Raw genomic sequence first — 21557 nt, forward strand, 5'->3', positions numbered from 1 at the left:
AAGTGCGTTTTGGGGAGTTGGTGAGGGCATTTGGGGGAAAAAAGTGCATTTTGGGGAGTTTGTGAGGTGATTTGGGGGACAAAGTGCATTTTGGGGAGTTGGTGAGGGCATTTGGTGGAAAAAAGTGCATTTTGGGGAGTTGGTGAGGGCATTTGGGTCAAAAAAGTGCATTTTGGGGAGTTGGTGAGGGCATTTTGGGTGAAAAAAGTGGATTTTGGGGAGTTGGTGAGGGCATTTGGGGGAAAAAAGTGCATTTTGGGGAGTTGGTGAGGGCTTGTGGGGGAAAAAAGTGCATTTTGGGGAGTTGGTGAGGGCATTTGGGGGAAAAAGTGCATTTTGGGGAGTTGGTGAGGGCATTTTGGGTGAAAAAAGTGGATTTTGGGGAGTTGGTGAGGGCATTTGGGGGAAAAAAGTGCATTTTGTGGAGTTGGTGAGGGCTTGTGGGGGAAAAAAGTGCATTTTGGGGAGTTGGTGAGGGCATTTGGGGGAAAAAGTGCATTTTGGGGAGTTGGTGAGGGCATTTGGTGGAAAAAAGTGCATTTTGGGGTGTTGGTGGGGGCATTTGGGGGAAATAAAGTGGATTTTGGGGAGTTGGTGAGGGCGTTTGGGGGGAAAAGTGCATTTTGGGGAGTTGGTGAGGGCATTTGGGGGAAAAAAGTGCATTTTGGGGAGTTGGTGAGGGCGTTTGGTGGGGAAAGTGCATTTTGGGGAGTTGGTGAGTGCTTTTGGGGGAAAAAAGTGCATTTTGGGGAGTTGGTGAGGGCATTTGGGGGAAAAAAGTGCATTTTGTGGAGTTGGTGAGGGCTTGTGGGGGAAAAAAGTGCATTTTGGGGAGTTGGTGAGGGCATTTGGGGGAAAAAGTGCATTTTGTGGAGTTGGTGAGGGCATTTGGGGGAAAAAAGTGCATTTTGGGGAGTTGGTGAGGGCATTTGGGGGAAAAAAGTGCATTTTGGGGTGTTGGTGAGGGCATTTGGGGGAAAAAAGTGCATTTTGGGGTGTTGGTGAGGGGATTTGGGGGAAAAAAGTGCATTTTGGGGAGTTGGTGAGGGCATTTGGGGGGAAAAGTGCATTTTGGGGAGTTGGTGAGGGCATTTGGGGGAAAAAAGTGCATTTTGGGGAGTTGGTGAGGGCATTTTGGGAAAAAAAAGTCAGATTTCTTGGGTGTTTGTGAAGGCATATGGTGTGGAAGTTGCTTAATTGGGGTGAAAGTCACGTTTCAGGATCAGTTGTGATGGGATTTGGGGGTGAAAGTCACATTTTTGGGGGAGTTTGAAGGGGCTGTGAGGACGCTTAGATGAGATCTTAGGAAGAAATGTTCTCCTGTGAGGGTGGGGAGGCCCTGGCCCAGGTTGTCCAGGGCAGTGGTGGCTGCCCCATCCCTGGAGGGGTTCAAGGCCAGGTTGGATGGGCCTTGGAGCAACTGGATCCAGTTGAAGTTGTGCCCATGGCAGGGGGGTGGAACTGGGTGGGCTTTGAGGTCCCTTCCAACCCAAACCATTGCATGATTCCATGATTAACCCTCAACCTATGAAGCTGAGTGACACCATATCAGCAGTTCTGCTGAATCTCCATCCCTGAGTGTTCAAGGTGAGGTTGGATGGAGCTTGGAGGAACCTGATCCATCTGAAGGTGTCCCTGCCCATGGCACAGGGGTGGAACTGGTGGTCCCTTCCACTCCAAACCCATTCCATCATCCAAGCAGCAAAGCCAAATGACACAATGGCAGCTGTTCTGCTGAATCATGGTTAATAAACTTTTTATTTGCCTTTTACACAATCATTTCTTCTTACATTCTCAATTAATTTGCCATTAAAGTGCTGAAAGAGGGGTTGCTTTTATTTTTTTTGGGGGGGGGGTTCCTTTGGTTTTTTTTTTAAACTCCGGATAATACTTGTTAACAAAAAACAATACCAAATGCCAGAAAAGCAGCCATTGCACGTTTTCGCACCGTAACCAAGACACATTTTTTTTCCCTCTTATAATACAAATAATGGAACAAATGTGCAGAGCTGACAGAGAAAACATCATTAAAAATTTAAAAAAAAAAAAAAAAATAACAAAACTGGGTTTTTTAGTGGCAAGATGCAAAAATTCCAAGATATTTCCTGCACAGCTCTGTGCCTGTTGACCGTCCTCTCCCTCCTGGAGGTTATTTGATATCATCTTCTTACGCAACCAAGCCCCGGGAAGCACTCGGCTTGTTTGTCCCAACCCTGGTGCAGGAATTCCATGCCCGCGTCTCGGTTACAGGGTGGGTTTTAACAGCTCTGTTGGGCTGTGAGAAGTTTCAACCCCATGAATCAAAGCCAAGAAAAAAAGATCGTTAAGACGGAGAAAACAACAACAACAACAACAACAAAAACCCTCGTTTCCATGAACCAAAACACTGAAAAAAAATCAGTAAAATGGGGAAGGAAAAAAAATATCAAAAATAGCTCGCTAAAGTAAACTGAAGCTCTCGGCGTTTTCATGCAGAAGCTGAAGTCTTGAGCGCGGAGAAGCTGGAGGCGACCATGGAGCTCCAGGTGCTTCCCACCGGACCCTGCTGACGCCCTTGTTGAGGTTGGAAGTAGCCCAAGCTACAAAATATATGTACAAAGGCGGGACGGGCTCCTTATATACACAGGCACTTATGTACAGCCCCATTACTCCTTCTTCTTGGCCACCGTCAACTCCACTCCGGGCAAACGGAACCCACTTTTCGTCCCGCTGTCGTTGCTGGAAGAGGAGGACAAGCGGGATTTTTTGGATGCCAAGGAGACGCCGCTGCCTTGCACCTTCCCCATCTCTTCGTCACTTCCCGTCACCTCGTAACAACCTTTAGTTTTGGAGCCGATTCCCCCAAACGTCCCGAATTTCATTTTGCCATGTTTTCCCTTCTCGGTGCCCGATGAGATGTCCAGCTCCAGGGTTCCCGTGGGAGTTGAGTGGGAGGAGCGCTCATCACTGAAGGACGACGACCGGTGGCGCGTCTTCTTGCTCTTGAAGAGGGAGAACTTCCCTTTGGCTGGTGGACCCTCTGCCCCATCCAGCTCGCCTTCTGCTGAACCCAAACTGACCTTGGAGCTCTTCAGATCACCTTTAGATCCTGAAACAGACCCTGAAACCTCTGGGGAGCCCAGGCCACTGCTGCTCTTCCCCTTCTGCTTGGAAAAATTGAACTTGGGCATTTTGATTTTGGATTTCTTGAGTCTGACCTCCACGTCCTCCGACTCCAGCTCTGCGGCGCCAGCTTGGAGATTGACATCTGCCCCAGGGAACTCCACATCAACTCCCATCTCCCTGCCCTTCACCTCAGGTTCGGAAAACACAAATTTAGGCATTCGCAGCTTAGGGAACGATACCTTTCCTAGGCTACATTCTGTGGTACCTCCGCTTCCACCCTTTGGGCTGGTAACGTGAAGACCTCCCCCACCAACACTCACAGCTGGAGCTGTCGCCTCCCCAGAGATGGTGGCACCACCTTTGATCTTCGGCCCTTTCACATTGACGTTAAAACCTGACCCAGAGACTTTCAGCGCAGACGCTTCCAAGGCAGGAGAATCAAGGTGGATGCCCGCTCCAGGCTCCTTAAGGTCAACATGAGGTGCTTCCACGTTGACTTTGGGGCCTTTGATTTCACCAGCAACATTTACATCACCCTGTAGGTTTGGTCCTTTCAGCTTCAGGTCGACGTCCGGCAAGGAAACGCCCGGTGACTGCATTTGAAATTTAGGCCCTTTCAATTCTACATCAGGTCCTTCCAATCCAACACCAACCCCTGAGCTCTTGGGGCCTCCTTTCACCTGAGGGCCTTCAAGACTGACACTCCCATCAGCTCCATCCACACCAGGACTGGAAATACCAAACTGAGGGAGCTTGAGGGACGGGAGCTTGATGGTGCCACCCAGAATTTCAAAGCCAGCACCGGGAGCGTCTACTGATATTTTAGGGGATTTAACACCAGCAGAAACATCGAGATCTCCTTTCAACTTTGGTCCTTTCAGGTTGACATCCAAATCTGGGGCAGAAACATCCACTGAGGGCCCTTTGATATCAACACTCGGGATGCCGAGATTGAGCTTTGCACCCGGGGCTTTCGCATCCACCTCCGCTTGTGGGATGGAGCAGTCGATACCTCCTTTCACGCTCAGATCAGGTCCCTCCACAGTGGGGGATTTAATCTTTGGCAGCTTCAGCTTTCCTCCCAAGCCTCCGATGTCGATGCCTGATGTGTCCAGGTTGATGTTTGGCCCTTCAATAGAACTCGAAACATCCAGATCTCCCTTGATTTTTGGTCCTTTCAGGTTTCCATCAAAATCGGGTCCAGAGATTTGGGGCCCTTTGAGCTTTACATCAACACCTCCAAGGTTCACATCAGCTGAAGGGAGGCTCCCACTTCCTTCCACAGCCGGGGCCGAGATGTCCAAGCTTGCATCTGGCATTTCCAGACCGAGACCCATTTTCCCCACTTTGGGCAACTTCAGCTTTCCTTCAGGACCTTCCAGTTCTACTCCAGGAACACTGACTTCACCTCTTACTTTTGGTCCTTTCACATTTAAGTCAACATCTGGCACTGGGATGGAGGGGACGGCAGTGTCAACAGTGGGTCCTTTCAGGTCCCCCTCAATTTTCAAGTCACCTATGCCCACTTGCCCACTGGGAAGTTTGATCTTTGGTTTCTTCAGGCTCAGATCAGAAGATTCAACATCCACATTGAGACTTGGGCCTTTCACATCGCCTTTGACCGTTGGCACAGAGACTTCTAGATCAGGTGCTTTGAGTTCCCCCTCTATTTTGGGGGCATCTCCTTTGAATCTGTGTGATTTAAGATCAAATTCAACGTCTGGGAAGGAGATTTTCCCAAACATGGGTTTCTTCCCTTTGGGGGACTTCACTGCAGCTTCACCTTTTATTGTCACATCCGGACCAGCCACATTCATCTCCAGGTCAGGAGATTTCAAATTGGCATCAAGCTCCCCACCAGCCACATTCACATCAAACCCACCTTTCTTTCCTTTCACTTTTGGGCCACTGACGTGAAGCTTTGGCATCTTGAACTTGCTCTTCTTTCCCTTTCCAGCAATGTTGACATCAGGAGCCTCCACATTCATCTCCACCTCAGGTAGATCCACTTCTGCCCCTGAGACTTTCACCTCTGCCTTCGGGCTTTTCATCCCAAATCCAAACTTTGACTTCTTAAACTTGGGAAGTTTGACGTTTGCCTCCGGGCTTTCAATGTTCAGGTCAGGACATTCAATGTCAGCTTCAGGGCCTTTGACTCCAAGTTCTGGGCCTTTGATATCAACTTCAGGACCTTTCAGGCTGCCTTCTATCTTTGGGGTTGACACATCAAACCCTCCCTTCGTTTTGTGCCCTTTCAAACTCAAGTCTATCTCAGGCATCGAGATTTTAGGTACATGCATTTCTGGCATCTTCAGTTTAGGACCTTTCACTTTTCCCTCTGGACCTTCGATGCTCACATCTGGGACATTGATATCAACCTTGGGACCTGAAAGATCCACTTCTGCCTTTGGCAGGTTCACGTCCACATCAGGACCTTCTCCTTTAAAGCCAAACTTGGGCAGCTTCATTTTAGGCATCTTCACTTTGCCCTCCAGACCATCAACATCAACCTCTGGGCCTTCAATCTCTACTTTGGGACCTTTAATGTCAACTTCAGGACCCTTCAGACCCCCTTCAAGCTTTGGGCCCTGAAGGTCAGCGTCGCCTTTCACCCTCAGTCCCTTCAGGTTCAGGTCTATGTCCGGCATGGAGATCTGGGGGGTCTTGATGTGCATGTCTGGCATTTTGATCCTGGGGCCTTTCAATTTTCCATCAGGCCCTTCGATGTTCACATCTGGTCCCTCAATGTCCAACTTGGGGCCTTTGATATCAACATCTGGACACTGCAAATCCCCTTCCAACTTCGGTGCCGAGACATCCACGTCTCCCTTCAGCTTGGGGCCTTTTAGGTTAAAGTCAACATCAGGCATGGAGAACTTGGGCGCCTTGATGTGCATTTCTGGCATCTTGAATTTTGGACCTTTGAGTTTCCCTTCTGGTCCTTCAATGGTCACCTCAGGAACCTCAACAGCAATTTTGGGGGCTTTCACATCAAGTTGAGGTGCTTTCAAGTCACCTTCAAGCCTGGGTCCAGAAACATCTATGTCTCCTTTCAGTTGAGGCCCCTTGATGTTAAAGTCGACATCAGGGATGGAGACCTTGGGAGTCTTGATGTGCATTTCAGGCATGGTGAATTTGGGACCTTTGACTTTGCCATCCACATGCAGATCAGGAGCTTCTACCTCTATGCGGGGGCCCAAAATGTCCACGTCTCCCTTTGGAAGATTCACATCCACTCCCTCCCCTTTCAAACCAGGCATGGAAAACTTGGGCATTTTGAATTTAGGGAGCTTGAATTTACCCTCAGGGCCTTCAATGTCAACATCAGGGGCACCAATGTCTAATTTAGGAGCACTGAGATCAACCTCAGGACCTTTCAAGTCACATTCAACTCCTGGCATGGAAACATCTACATCTCCCTTCACTTTGGGGCCTTTCAGGTTCAGATCCAAGTCTGGCATGGAGATCTTGGGCGTCTTGATGTTCAAATCTGGCATCTTGAACTTGGAGCCCTTCAGCTTCCCTTCTGGACCTTCAATCTCCACCTCTGGACCTTCAATGTCCACCTTTGGACCAGAAACATCCAGGTCTCCCTTTGGCAGGTTGACGTCCACCTCTGGGCCTTCCGCTTTGAAGCCGGGCATCCCAAACTTGGGCATTTTGAACTTGGGCATCTTGAACTTTCCTTCTGGGCCGTGAATGTCCACGTCTGGTGCCTCAATGTCCACTTTGGGGCCCTTGATGTTCACCTCAGGGCCCTTCAGGTCACCCTCGATCTTGGGCACAGACACATCCACGTCTCCTTTCAGCTTGGGGCCCTTCAGATGGAAGTCGACGTCTGGCATGGAGATCTTGGGTGCTTTGATGTTCAAATCTGGCATCTTGAACTTGGGGCCCTTCAGTTTCCCCTCAGGACCTTCCAGCTCAACGTCAGGAAGGTCAACATCGACTTTGGGACCTTTGATGTCGATTTCAGGACCCTTCAGGTCACCTTCAATCTTTGGAACAGACACGTCCATGTCTCCCTTGACTTTGGGACCTTTCAGGTTCAGGTCAATGTCAGGCATGGAGATCTTGGGTGTCTTGATGTGCATCTCGGGCATCTTGAACTTCGGCCCTTTAATTTTTCCTTCAGGACCCTCAATGTCCACCTCTGGACCTTCAATGTCCACCTTTGGACCAGAAACATCCAGGTCTCCCTTTGGCAGGTTGACGTCCACCTCTGGGCCTTCCGCTTTGAAGCCGGGCATCCCAAACTTGGGCATTTTGAACTTGGGCATCTTGAACTTCCCTTCTGGGCCGTGAATGTCCACATCTGGTGCCTCAATATCCACTTTGGGGCCCTTGATGTCCACCTCAGGGCCCTTCAGGTCACCCTCAATCTTGGGCACAGACACATCCACGTCTCCTTTCAGTTTGGGACCCTTCAGATGGAAGTCGACGTCTGGCATGGAGATCTTGGGTGCTTTGATGTTCAAATCTGGCATCTTGAACTTGGGGCCCTTCAACTTTCCCTCAGGACCTTCCAGCTCAACGTCAGGAAGGTCAACATCAACTTTGGGGCCTTTGATGTCCAAATCTGGACCCTTCAGGTCACCTTCCAGCTTGGGGACAGACACGTCCACATCCCCTTTCATCTTTGGGCCCTTCAGGTTCAGGTCAATGTCAGGCATGGAGATCTTGGGTGTCTTGATGTGCATCTCAGGCATCTTGAACTTGGGACCTTTAACCTTTCCTTCTGGACCTTCCAGCTCAACATCAGGAAGGTCTACGTCCAGTTTAGGGCCTTTGATGTCAACATCTGGGCCTTTCAAGTCTCCCTCGATTTTTGGAAGAGAGACATCCACATCTCCTTTCACTTTGGGGCCCTTCAGGTTCAGGTCAAAGTCTGGCATGGAGATCTTGGGGGCTTTGAAGTGCATCTCAGGCATCTTGAACTTCGGACCCTTTAAGTTTCCTTCTGGGCCTTCGATTTGAACATCTGGGGCTCCTACATCCATCTCAGGACCTTTAATATCAACTTTTGGCCCTTTCAGGTCACCTTCCACACACGGCAAAGACACGTCCACATCCCCCTTCACTTTCGGGCCTTTCAGATTCAGATCAAAGTCTGGCCTGGACATTTTGGGGGCCTTGAAATGCATCTCGGGCATCTTGAACTTGGGGCCTTTCAGTTTTCCATCTGGTCCATCAATCTCTACATCCGGAACATCTATGTCGACTTTGGGGCCTTTGATGTTCAAATCAGGACCTTTCAAGTCACCTTCCAGCTTGGGAACAGACACGTCCATGTCTCCCTTCAGCTTGGGGCCCTTGAGGTTCAGGTCAATGTCAGGCATGGAGATCTTTGGTGTCTTGATGTGCATCTCAGGCATCTTGAACTTCGGCCCTTTAATTTTTCCCTCAGGACCTTCAATGTCCACCTCAGGTCCCTCAATGTCCACTTTTGGACCAGAAACATCCAGGTCTCCCTTTGGCAGGTTGACATCCACCTCTGGGCCTTCCGCTTTGAAGCCGGGCATCCCAAACTTGGGCATTTTGAACTTGGGCATCTTGAATTTTCCTTCTGGGCCGTGAATATCCACATCTGGTGCCTCAATGTCAACTTTGGGGCCCTCAGTATTGATGTCAGGAGCTTTAATGTCCCCTTCCAGCTTTGGAGCAGAAACATCAATATCACCTTTCAGTTTGGGACCTTTGAGGTTTAAGCTGGCGTCAGGCATGGAGATCTTGGGTGCTTTTATGTTCAAGTCGGGCATCTTGAACTTGGGACCTTTCAGTTTTCCTTCTGGCCCTTCAATGTCTACCTCTGGTGCATCAATGTCAACCTTTGGTCCTTTGATGTTGAAATCTGGCACGCTCAAGTCCCCTTCCAGTTTGGGCACTGAAAGGTCAACATCCACATCTCCTTTTATCTTGGGACCTTTCAAGTTCAAGTCAAAATCTGGCATGGAGATATTGGGAGCTTTGATGTTCATTTCAGGCATCTTAAACTTAAGGCCTTTCAGTTTTCCTTTGGGACCTTCAATCTCAAGGTCAGGAACTTCTACATCCACTTTTGGTCCTTTCACATGCAGATCTGCGCCGTTGAGGTCCACCTGGGGAAGAGAAACGTCCACATCCCCCTTCACTTTGGGGCCTTTCAGATTCAGGTCGATGTCAGGCATGGAGATCTTGGGCGCCTTGATGTTCATCTCGGGCATCTTGAACTTTGGACCCTTCAGCTTCCCCTCTGGACCCTCAATATCCACCTCTGGACCTTCAATCTCCACCTTTGGACCAGAAACATCCAGGTCTCCCTTTGGCAGGTTGATGTTCACCTCTGGGCCTTCTGCTTTGACACCAGGCATCCCAAACTTGGGCATTTTGAACTTGGGCATCTTGAGTTTACCTTCTGGGCCGTGAACGTCCACATCAGGTGCCTCAATGTCCACTTTGGGGCCTTTGATGTCCACCTCAGGACCTTTCAGCTCCCCTTCCAACTTAGGGCTGGAAACATCTAACTCTCCTTTTAATTTATGCCCTTTTAGGTTGAGCTCCACATCCGGCATCGAAACTTTTGGGGTTGAAATACTCAAGAAAGGCATTTTGAACTTTGACCCTTTGGTTTTCGCCTGGACATCCACATCTGGACCATGAACATCAACTTTCGGACCAGATATCTCAACGTCAGGTTTTTTCACTTTCACATCCACCTCAGGGCTTTGCACTTTAGGACCCGAAAAGCCAAATTTGGGGAGTTTAAACCTTGATTTTTTAGCCTTTCCATCTAAATCAAGCTTTGGTCCCTCAATCTCAAGTTCTGGCCCTTTGATGTCCACCTTAGGACCTTTCAGCTCACCCTCAATTTTGGGAAGAGAAGGATCAATGTCAGCTTTTACTTTGGGGCTTTTCAAGTTTAAGTCAATCTCAGGCATCGAGATTTTAGGAACATTGAATTGGACGTCGGGCTTCTTGAATTTGGGGCCTTTAAGTTTTCCTTCTGGACCTTCAAGGTCCAGGTCAGGAACACTAACATCAACCTTTGGACCTGAAATACCAACATTGGCATCAGGAAGATTTACATCAACTTCTGGACCTTCTCCTTTCAACCCAGACAGCCCAAATTTGGGCATTTTGAATTTTGGCATTTTTATTTTACCTTCTGGGCCATGAATGTCCACATCTGGTGCCTCAATGTCAACTTTGGGGCCTTTGATGTCCACCTCAGGACCTTTCAAATCACCTTCAAGCTTCGGAACAGACACATCCACACCACCCTTCAGCTTTGGGCCCTTCAGATTAAAGTCAACATCAGGCATGGAGATCTTGGGTGCCTTGATGTGCATCTCAGGCATCTTGAACTTGGGCCCTTTAATTTTTCCTTCAGGACCCTCAATGTCCACCTCTGGACCTTCAATGTCCACCTTTGGACCAGAAACATCCAGGTCTCCCTTTGGCAGGTTGACGTCCACCTCTGGGCCTTCCGCTTTGAAGCCGGGCATCCCAAACTTGGGCATTTTGAACTTGGGCATCTTGAACTTCCCTTCTGGGCCGTGAATGTCCACGTCTGGTGCCTCAATGTCCACTTTGGGGCCTTTGATGTCCAACTCAGGGCCCTTCAGGTCACCCTCAATCTTGGGCACAGACACATCCACGTCTCCTTTCAGCTTGGGGCCCTTCAGATGGAAGTCGACGTCTGGCATGGAGATCTTGGGTGCTTTGATGTTCAAATCTGGCATCTTGAACTTAGGGCCCTTCAGTTTCCCCTCAGGACCTTCCAGCTCAACGTCGGGAAGGTCAACATCGACTTTGGGACCTTTGATGTCAATTTCGGGACCCTTCAGGTCACCTTCAATCTTTGGAACAGACACGTCCATGTCTCCCTTGACTTTGGGACCTTTCAGGTTCAGGTCAATGTCAGGCATGGAGATCTTGGGAGCCTTGATGTGCATCTCGGGCATCTTAAACTTCGGCCCTTTAATTTTTCCTTCAGGACCCTCAATGTCCAGCTCTGGACCTTCAATGTCCACTTTTGGACCAGAAACATCCAGGTCTCCCTTTGGCAGGTTGACGTCCACCTCTGGGCCTTCTGCTTTGAAGCCGGGCATCCCAAACTTGGGCATTTTGAACTTGGGCATCTTGAACTTCCCTTCTGGGCCGTGAATGTCCACGTCTGGTGCCTCAATGTCCACTTTGGGGCCTTTGATGTCCAACTCAGGGCCCTTCAGGTCACCCTCAATCTTGGGCACAGACACATCCACGTCTCCTTTCAGCTTGGGACCCTTCAGATGGAAGTCGACGTCTGGCATGGAGATCTTGGGTGCTTTGATGTTCAAATCTGGCATCTTGAACTTGGGGCCCTTCAGTTTCCCCTCAGGACCTTCCAGCTCAACGTCAGGAAGGTCAACATCGACTTTGGGACCTTTGATGTCGATTTCAGGACCCTTCAGGTCACCTTCAATCTTTGGAACAGATATGTCCATGTCTCCCTTGACTTTGGGACCTTTCAGGTTCAGGTCAATGTCAGGCATGGAGATCTTGGGAGCCTTGATGTGCATCTCGGGCATCTTGAACTTCGGCCCTTTAATTTTTCCTTCAGGACCTTCAGTATCCACCTCAGGTCCCTCAATGTCCACTTTTGGACCACAAACATCCAGGTCTCCCTTTGGCAGGTTGACGTCCACCTCTGGGCCTTCCGCTTTGAAGCCGGGCATCCCAAACTTGGGCATTTTGAACTTGGGCATCTTGAACTTTCCTTCTGGGCCGTGAATGTCCACGTCTGGTGCCTCAATGTCCACTTTGGGGCCCTTGATGTTCACCTCAGGGCCCTTCAGGTCACCCTCGATCTTGGGCACAGACACATCCACGTCTCCTTTCAGTTTGGGGCCCTTCAGATGGAAGTCGACGTCTGGCATGGAGATCTTGGGTGCTTTGATGTTCAAATCTGGCATCTTGAACTTAGGGCCCTTCAGTTTCCCCTCAGGACCTTCCAGCTCAACGTCAGGAAGGTCAACATCAACTTTGGGGCCTTTGATGTCCAAATCTGGACCCTTCAGGTCACCTTCTAGCTTAGGGACAGACACATCCACACCACCCTTGACTTTGGGACCTTTTAGGTTCAGGTCAATGTCAGGCATGGAGATCTTGGGAGCCTTGATGTGCATCTCGGGCATCTTGAACTTCGGCCCTTTAATTTTTCCCTCAGGACCCTCAATGTCCAGCTCTGGACCTTCAATGTCCACCTTTGGACCAGAAACATCCAGGTCTCCCTTTGGCAGGTTGACGTCCACCTCTGGGCCTTCTGCTTTGAAGCCGGGCATCCCAAACTTGGGCATTTTGAACTTGGGCATCTTGAACTTTCCTTCTGGGCCGTGAATGTCCACGTCTGGTGCCTCAATATCCACTTTGGGGCCCTTGATGTCCACCTCAGGGCCCTTCAGGTCACCCTCAATCTTGGGCACAGACACATCCACGTCTCCTTTCAGTTTGGGGCCCTTCAGATGGAAGTCGACGTCTGGCATGGGGATCTTGGGTGCTTTGATGTTCAAATCTGGCATCTTGAACTTGGGGCCCTTCAGTTTCCCCTCAGGACCTTCCAGCTCAACGTCGGGAAGGTCAACATTGACTTTGGGGCCTTTGATGTCCAAATCTGGACCCTTCAGGTCACCTTCCAGCTTGGGGACAGACACGTCCACGTCCCCCTTCATCTTTGGGCCTTTCAGGTTCAGGTCAATGTCAGGCATGGAGATCTTGGGTGTCTTGATGTGCATCTCAGGCATTTTGAACTTGGGACCTTTAACCTTTCCTTCTGGACCTTCCAGCTCAACATCAGGAAGGTCAACATCCAGTTTAGGGCCTTTGATATCAACATCTGGGCCTTTCAAGTCTCCCTCGATTTTTGGAACAGAGACATCCACGTCTCCTTTCACTTTGGGGCCCTTCAGGTTCAGGTCAAAGTCTGGCATGGAGATCTTGGGGGCTTCGAAGTGCATCTCAGGCATCTTGAACTTTGGACCCTTTATCTTTCCTTCTGGACCTTCCAGATCAACATCCGGCACTTCAATGTCCACTTTCGGACCTTCTAATTTAACCTCTGGCCCTTTTAGGTCACCTTCTAACTTGGGAATGGAAACAGCAACGTCTCCTTTCACTTTGGGACTTTTGAGGTTCAGATCAAAGTCCGGCATGGAGATCTTGGGGGCCCTGAAATGCATCTCAGGCATCTTAAATTTGGGGCCTTTCAACTTCCCTTCTGGGAGCTCAACCTCGACATCTGGAGCTTCGATGTCCAGTTTTGGACCTTTGATGTCCATCTCAGGGCCTTTCAAATCACCCTCTAGTTTGGGGGCAGAAACATCCACGTCTCCCTTCAGCTTTGGGCCCTTCAGGTTCAAATCGATGTCAGGCATGGAGATCTTGGGTGTCTTGAAGTGCATCTCGGGCATCTTGAACTTGGGACCTTTAATTTTTGCTTCTGGACACTCCAGATCCACATCAGGAAGATCTACATCCAGTTCAGGGCCTTTGATGTCAACATCCGGGCCTTTCAAATCACCTTCCATTTTTGGAAGGGAAACATCCACGTCTCCTTTCACTTTGGGGCCCTTCAGGTTCAGGTCAAAGTCTGGCATGGAGATCTTGGGTGCTTTGATGTTCAAATCTGGCATCTTGAACTTGGGGCCCTTCAGTTTCCCTTCTGGACCTTCCAGCTCAACATCAGGAAGGTCAACATCCAGTTTAGGGCCTTTGATGTCAACATCTGGGCCTTTCAAGTCTCCCTCAATTTTTGGAACAGAAATGTCCACGTCTCCTTTCACTTTGGGGCCCTTCAGGTTCAGGTCAAAGTCTGGCATGGAGATCTTGGGGGCTTTGAAGTGCATCTCAGGCATCTTGAACTTCGGACCCTTTATCTTTCCTTCTGGACCTTCCAGATCAACATCTGGCACCTCAATATCCACTTTGGGCCCTTTTAGCTCCAGATCTGGTACTTTCACATCACCTTCTAGTTTTGGTACAGAAACATCCATTTCTCCCTTCATTTTGGGACCTTTCAAGTTGAGATCGACATCGGGCATCGAAAATTTAGGTGCCTTCATATGCATCTCTGGCATCTTGAACTTGGGGCCCTTCCATTTTCCCTCAGGGCCTCCAATGTCAACATCGGGAACATCAACATCCAGCTTTGGACCTTTAATACTCACATCAGGACCTTCCAAGCCACCTTCTAATTTTGGAAGGGAAACATCAGCTCCTCCCTTCACTTTGGGACCTTTCAGGTTCAGGTCAATGTCAGGCATGGAGATCTTGGGTGTCTTGATGTGCATCTCGGGCATCTTGAACTTGGGACCTTTAACTTTTCCATCAGGACCCTCAATGTCCACCTCTGGACCTTTAATATCCACCTTCGGACCAGAAACATCCAAGTCTCCTTTTGGGAGGTTCACATCAACTTCTGGGCCTGAACCCTTCAGCCCGGGCATCCCAAATTTGGGCATTTTGAACTTGGGCATCTTGAACTTTCCTTCTGGGCCGTGAATGTCCACATCTGGTGCCTCAATGTCCACTTTGGGGCCCTTGATGTCCACTTTGGGGCCCTTGATGTCCACCTCAGGGCCCTTCAGGTCTCCTTCCAGCTTTGGAACAGACACGTCCATGTCTCCCTTCAGCTTGGGGCCCTTGAGGTTCAGGTCAATGTCAGGCATGGAGATCTTTGGTGTCTTGATGTGCATCTCGGGCATCTTGAACTTTGGCCCTTTAATCTTTCCCTCAGGACCTTCAATGTCCACCTCAGGTCCCTCAATGTCCACTTTTGGACCAGAAACATCCAGGTCTCCCTTTGGCAGGTTGACGTCCACCTCTGGGCCTTCCGCTTTGAAGCCGGGCATCCCAAACTTGGGCATTTTGAACTTGGGCATCTTGAACTTCCCTTCTGGGCCGTGAATGTCCACGTCTGGTGCCTCAATGTCCACTTTGGGCCCCTTGATGTCCACCTCAGGGCCCTTCAGGTCACCCTCGATCTTGGGCACAGACACATCCACGTCTCCTTTCAGCTTGGGACCCTTCAGATGGAAGTCGACGTCTGGCATGGAGATCTTGGGTGCTTTGATGTTCAAATCTGGCATCTTGAACTTGGGGCCCTTCAGTTTCCCCTCAGGACCTTCCAGCTCAACGTCAGGAAGGTCAACATCGACTTTGGGACCTTTGATGTCGATTTCAGGACCCTTCAGGTCACCTTCAATCTTTGGAACAGACACGTCCATGTCTCCCTTGACTTTGGGACCTTTCAGGTTCAGGTCAATGTCAGGCATGGAGATCTTGGGAGCCTTGATGTGCATCTCGGGCATCTTGAACTTCGGCCCTTTAATTTTTCCTTCAGGACCTTCAATGTCCACCTCAGGTCCCTCAATGTCCACCTTTGGACCAGAAACATCCAGGTCTCCCTTTGGCAGATTGACGTCCACCTCTGGGCCTTCCGCTTTGAAGCCGGGCATCCCAAATTTGGGCATTTTGAACTTGGGCATCTTGAACTTTCCTTCTGGGCCGTGAATGTCCATGTCTGGTGCCTCAATATCCACTTTGGGGCCCTTGATGTCCACCTCAGGGCCCTTCAGGTCACCCTCGATCGTGGGCACAGACACATCCACGTCTCCTTTCAGTTTGGGGCCCTTCAGATGGAAGTCGACGTCTGGCATGGAGATCTTGGGTGCTTTGATGTTCAAATCTGGCATCTTGAACTTAGGGCCCTTCAGTTTCCCCTCAGGACCTTCCAGCTCAACGTCAGGAAGGTCAACATCAACTTTGGGGCCTTTGATGTCCAAATCTGGACCCTTCAGGTCACCTTCCAGCTTGGGGACAGACACGTCCACATCCCCTTTCATCTTTGGGCCCTTCAGGTTCAGGTCAATGTCAGGCATGGAGATCTTGGGTGTCTTGATGTGCATCTCGGGCATCTTGAACTTGGGCCCTTTAACCTTTCCTTCAGGACCCTCAATGTTCAGCTCTGGACCTTCAATGTCCACCTTTGGACCAGAAACATCCAGGTCTCCTTTTGGAAGGTTCACATCAACTTCTGGCCCTGAACCCTTCAGCCCGGGCATCCCAAACTTGGGCATTTTGAACTTGGGCATCTTGAACTTTCCTTCTGGGCCGTGAATGTCCACATCTGGTGCCTCAATGTCCACTTTGGGGCCTTTGATGTCCACTTCAGGGCCCTTCAGGTCACCCTCTATCGTGGGGGCTGAGACTTCCATGTCCCCTTTTACACTGGGCCCTTTCAGATTAATGTCCACATCAGGCATGGCGATCTTGGGTGCTTTGATGTGCATCTCGGGCATCTTGAACTTGGGGCCCTTCAACTTCCCTTCAGGGCATTCCAAATCAATATTGGGTGCCTCAACGGCTATGTTGGGCCCTTTGATGTCTATTTCTGGTCCTTTCAAGTCACCTTCTATCTTAGGAGCCACGAGATCCACATCTGCTTTCGCTTTGGGTCCTTTGAGGTTCAAATCGACATCTGGCATGGATAATTTGGGGGTTTTGATATTCAGCTTTGGCATCTTGAACTTGGGGCCTTTCCATTTGCCTTCTGGTCCTGCAACATCCAACTCTGGCGCTTCAACATCTACCTCTGGCCCAGAAATATCGACATTTCCTTTGGGGAGATTGACATCTACATCAGCTCCTTCAACCTTTGGGCCGGAGAGATTAAAATGAGGCAATTTCATTTTGGGCATTTTCAGTTTGGCTTCTGGACACTCCAGGTTGACATTTGGCATCTCGACATCTACTTTTGGTGCCTTGATTTGAACATCGGGTCCTTTCAAGTCACCTTCTATGTTTGGAAGGGAAACGTCCATCTCTCCTTTCACTTTATGTCCCTTCAAGTTCAAATCTACATCCGGCATCGATATTTTGGGTGTCTTGATGTTCAGCTTTGGCATCTTAAATTTGGGGCCTTTTATTTTCCCTTCTGGACATTCCAAGTCAACCTCAGGCAAATCAACCTCCACTTTAGGACCTTCCACATCTATTTTGGAGCCTTTTAGATCTCCAGAGGCTTTCAAACCAGAAAGATCTGCATCTCCTTTCAGTTTGGGGCCCTTCAAACTGAGATCTGTCTCTGGCACGGATACGTTTGGGGTCTGAATGTTTAGTTCGGGCATTTTGAATTTAAGACCTTTTCCTTCTGGCCCTTCGATGTCCACACTTGGCACATCAACATCTACCTTGGGACCAGAGATGTCCACCTCGCCCTTTGGAAGCTTCACGTCAACGTCGGGGCCCTCTCCCTTCAAGCCAGGGACCCCAAACTTGGGCATTTTGAGTTTAGGCATCTTCAGTTTGCCCTCTGGACCATGGATGTCCACGTCTGGTGCTTCGATGTCAACTTTGGGGCCTTTGATGTCAAGTCCAGGTGCTTTCAGCTCCCCTTCCAGTTTTGGGGTGGAAACATCCAGGTCTCCTTTCACTTTGGGGCCTTTCAGATTCAAGTCGATGTCAGGCATGGATATTTTGGGGGTCTTGAAACTCACGTCAGGCATCTTCACCGCGGGGCCCTTCAGTTTTCCTTCTGGCCCTTTGATGTCCACGCTTGGCACATCAACATCTACCTTGGGACCAGAGATGTCCACCTCTCCCTTTGGAAGCTTCACGTCAAGGTCGGGGCCCTCTCCCTTCAAGCCAGGGACCCCAAACTTGGGCATTTTGAGTTTAGGCATCTTCAGTTTGCTCTCCGGACCATGGATGTCCACGTCTGGCGCTCCAATGTCAACTTTGGGGCCTTTGAGCTCCAGTTCAGGACCCTTCAAATCAGCTTCTACTGTGGGAATGGAAACGTCCACATCCCCCTTGACATTGATGCCTTTCAGGTTCAGATCAACATCGGGCATGGAGACCTTTGGAGCTGTGATGTGCATCTCCGGCATCTTCACCGCAGGGCCCTTCAGTTTTCCTTCTGGCCCTTTGATGTCCACACTTGGCACATCAATATCTACCTTGGGACCAGAGATGTCCACCTCGCCCTTTGGAAGCTTCACATCAAGGTCAGGGCCCTCTCCCTTCATGCCAGGGACCCCAAACTTGGGCATTTTCAGTTTGGGCATCTTCAGTTTGCCCTCTGGACCATGGATGTCCACGTCTGGCGCTCCGATGTCAACTTTGGGGCCTTTGATGTCAAGTCCAGGTGCTTTCAGCTCCCCTTCCAGTTTTGGGGCGGAAACATCCAGGTCTCCTTTCACTTTGGGGCCTTTCAGATTCAAGTCGATGTCAGGCATGGATATTTTGGGGGTCTTGACATGGACCTCTGGCATCATAACCATGGGGCCTTTGACATCTACATAAGGCAGGTCTGTTCCCACTTTGGGGCTTTTAACATCAAGCTGAGGTCCTTTCAAGTTGCCACCCACCTCTGGGATGGAAACATCTCCCTTAAGCTTGGGTCCCTTCACATGAACGTCTGCATCTGGTGCGGATCCACTGGGTCCTTTCAAAGAACCTCCCGGCCTTTCAAATTCAACGTGAGGAGCCTTTACATCCATCTTGAGACCCTTCGAGCCAAGTCCTTTGACATCCCCTTCCACTCCGGGGATGGTGACACCCACGTCTCCCTTCACCTGAGGGCCTTTCAGGTTGAGGTTTACATCGGACAGAGAGATGTGGGGCGTTTCAACCTTCTTGAACGCGGGGCCTTTCCATTCTCCTTTGACGGCCACGTCAGGAACGACAATGTCTCCCTTGGATGCTGCCGGTCCCACTTCCCCCTTTGGAAGCACCATTTCCATGGTAGGACCTTCTCCTTGTGAGTCCGAGGGGGTAAACTTCGGAAAGGTCATGTGTGGAATTTTGAGCTTTCCCTTGACGCCGGGAACATCCACAGCAGAAGTTGGGAGCTCTACGCTGGGTCCTTTCATGCTGGGGATCTCCAGTTCTGGAGAGGAGACCTTCCCAGCGCCCTTCAACCCCACGTCCACCTGTGGCTTTGAGACTTTAACTGAAGGAACTGAAACTTCAGGTCCTGTGACCTGGAGGGGTGAGGAGGCAACATCTACGCGTGGAGCCTGCGGCGTTGGCCCAGGAACGGTGGTGCCCACCTGCGGGGCTTGAGCGTCGAGGCCAGATTCTGGGGTTGGGAACCCAAATTTGGGCATTTTCATAGCAGGAATCTTGATTTTTCCCACATCTCCACCTGGAGTTTCCATCGCCGGCAAAGAAAGATCAACTCCGTGGGCTTTGATATCGCCCTGAAGACAAGGGGCAGAAGGTGACAGCATCCCTCCTTGGACATCCATGCCAGAAACCTGTCCTTTGCCATCCAACCTGGGCCCCTTGACGTGAAAACTTGCCTCCAGGTTTCCCATCTGTCCATTTGCTTCGATTCTGGGCGAGTCCAGGAGAACCGTGCCAGAAACATTCTGTCCTGGCATCTCCACCGCAACAGGTTTTCCAGTTTCTCTACCAGGAACTTGGTTTTCTGGCAGTTGAGGGTCCACCTGGGCCTTCAAGTGAACACCCATCACTTGCGTTCCTGACATGGTTATCCCAGGTTTTCCAAACTGAGGCTCGCCAAGGTGGACATCCAAATTCTGGGCAGAAGCTCCCACCCTTGGTCCTCCAGCGGGTGCCCCTGGGATCCCAAGTTGGAATTCTGGGCCAGCCACGTCAACATCTTTGGCTCCATCGTGCCTGGTGACATCAACAGTGTAGGCCGTCACTTTTCTGGTGACCGTAATGGTCCTGCTCTGCGTTCCACCACCCTCCATTTCCACCACCTCCTCCGACTTCAGCCGGGGTTTGATTTTCGTCGTGTAGATCCTCCTGTACTCTTCATCATCTCCGCTCTGGAAACAAAGAGGTCTTTGTTAAACACCAAGAGGTTTCCTCCACCCCTCCTTGTCTCCTTCTTCCCCATCACTCACCAGAACGACTTCTGGAGTGGCCGCAAACACGTCTTGTGACCATGACTGTCCCGGCAGTGGAGATCTGTCCCCTTTCCGTTGCAAGCGCAAGCCCACCGTGTGGTGGCCCATGCTGTTGAGGAGCTGCGTGACTTCCCCGGATTGCAGGTTGTCAAAATAGATGGTGGCGCCCACAATCTGATCCCCTGGGGACGGGAGAGCGGAAGAGCAACAGGTGAGGTGTTTGGAAAGGAAGAAACAAGGAGAAGAAGACCCCCCAACCCCACCTCAAGCAATACATGGAGCAACAACACCGGGCCAGACCCAAAGAGTTGTGGTCAATGGAGTTGGCTCCAACTGGAGGCCGGATGCGAGTGATGACCCCAAAGACTCCAGTCCTGTTCAACATCAACAATGACCCGGAGGAAGGCGTTGAACAGACCCTCAGCGAGTTTGCAGATGACACTGAGCTTGGAGGAAACGTTGATCTCCTCGAGGGGAGGGAGGATCTCCAACGGGATCTCAACAGGTTGGACTGATGGGCTGAGACCAACGACATGAGGTTCATCAAGGCCAAATGCCGGGTCCTGCACTTGAGGACACAACGCTGTGCAGCTCCAGACCAGGGAAAGTGGCTGGAAAGCTGCCCAGAGGAGAAGGCCCTGGTGGTGTTGATTGACACCCCAGGTGGCTGAGAAGGCCAACGGCATCTTGGCTTGGATCAGAAACGGTGTGACCAGAAGGTCCAGGGAAGTTCCTCTGCCCCTGGACTCAGCACTGGTGAGGCCGCACCTCAAATCTTGGGTTCAGTTCTGGGCTCCTCACTCCAGGAAGGATGTTGAGGCTCTGGAGCGTGTCCAGAGAAGAGCAACAAAGCTCAAGGGTTACGAGGAGGGACCTGGGGGTGGTTAGCCTTGAGGAGGCTGAGGGGAGACCTTATTGCTCTCTGCCTGAAAGGAGGTTGGAGAGGTGGGTGCTGGGCTCTTCTCCCAAGTGACAGGTGATGGGACAAGGGGGAACGGCCTCAAGCTGCACCAGGTTGGCCATCAGGAGAAAACAGAGGAACCCAGGGAGGTGGTGGAGTCCCCATCTCTGGAGGGGTTTAGAAGATGGGTGGATGAAGTGCTCAGGGACATGGTTTAGTGGCAGACGGGAGTGGTGGGACTCCATGATCTAAGAGGTCTTTTCCAGCCTGGTGGATCTACAACACTTGAGGGTTTTTCCCCCAAGAAGAAGAGGAAGAAGGAAGCAACCAAGGCATGGCCAAGATGGCAAAAAGAGACACAACCAACCAGTGTTTCTTCCCCCCCTCCCCTGCAAAGTCCTTCCCCCACCGAGGTCCCACCTTCCTTCACGACGCCCATCTTGGCAGCCGGGGAGTTTTGCAGCACTTGTTTGACGAAGACGCCATCGTCCGTCTGGTCGATGGTGATGCCGTGGGAGCCGCTCCCTTGCCAGTTGGGGAGCAGGATCTCCCGCGTCTCCTCTTCCTTCTCCATCTGGAGAAGGGAAAAGGGAGAAGGTGAGAAGGGAAGGAGGGACCGAAGAGGTGGACATGGGGTTGGAGCGTGGGTTGAA

At 50.6% G+C, this 21557-nt stretch overlaps 1 protein-coding gene across 2 annotated transcripts in view; it reads right to left on the reverse strand.

Moving 5' to 3' along the window:
• Positions 1-1739: 1739 nt before the first annotated feature.
• AHNAK (AHNAK nucleoprotein) overlaps positions 1740-21557 on the reverse strand; it is a 28121-nt gene continuing 8303 nt past the window's right edge. For both annotated transcript variants that reach the window (XM_054052445.1, XM_054052444.1), the window contains 3 exons: positions 21325-21478; positions 20001-20185; positions 1740-19922 (listed from right to left, as the gene is read on the reverse strand). In XM_054052445.1, the coding sequence (XP_053908420.1) occupies positions 2646-19922; positions 20001-20185; positions 21325-21478 (17616 nt within the window). In that variant the 3' untranslated portion in view covers positions 1740-2645. The remainder of the gene's footprint in view (positions 19923-20000; positions 20186-21324; positions 21479-21557) is intronic.

The sequence above is a fragment of the Cuculus canorus genome, chromosome 34 (assembly GCF_017976375.1).
Source record: "Cuculus canorus isolate bCucCan1 chromosome 34, bCucCan1.pri, whole genome shotgun sequence".
Classification (NCBI taxonomy): Eukaryota; Metazoa; Chordata; class Aves; order Cuculiformes; family Cuculidae; genus Cuculus; species Cuculus canorus.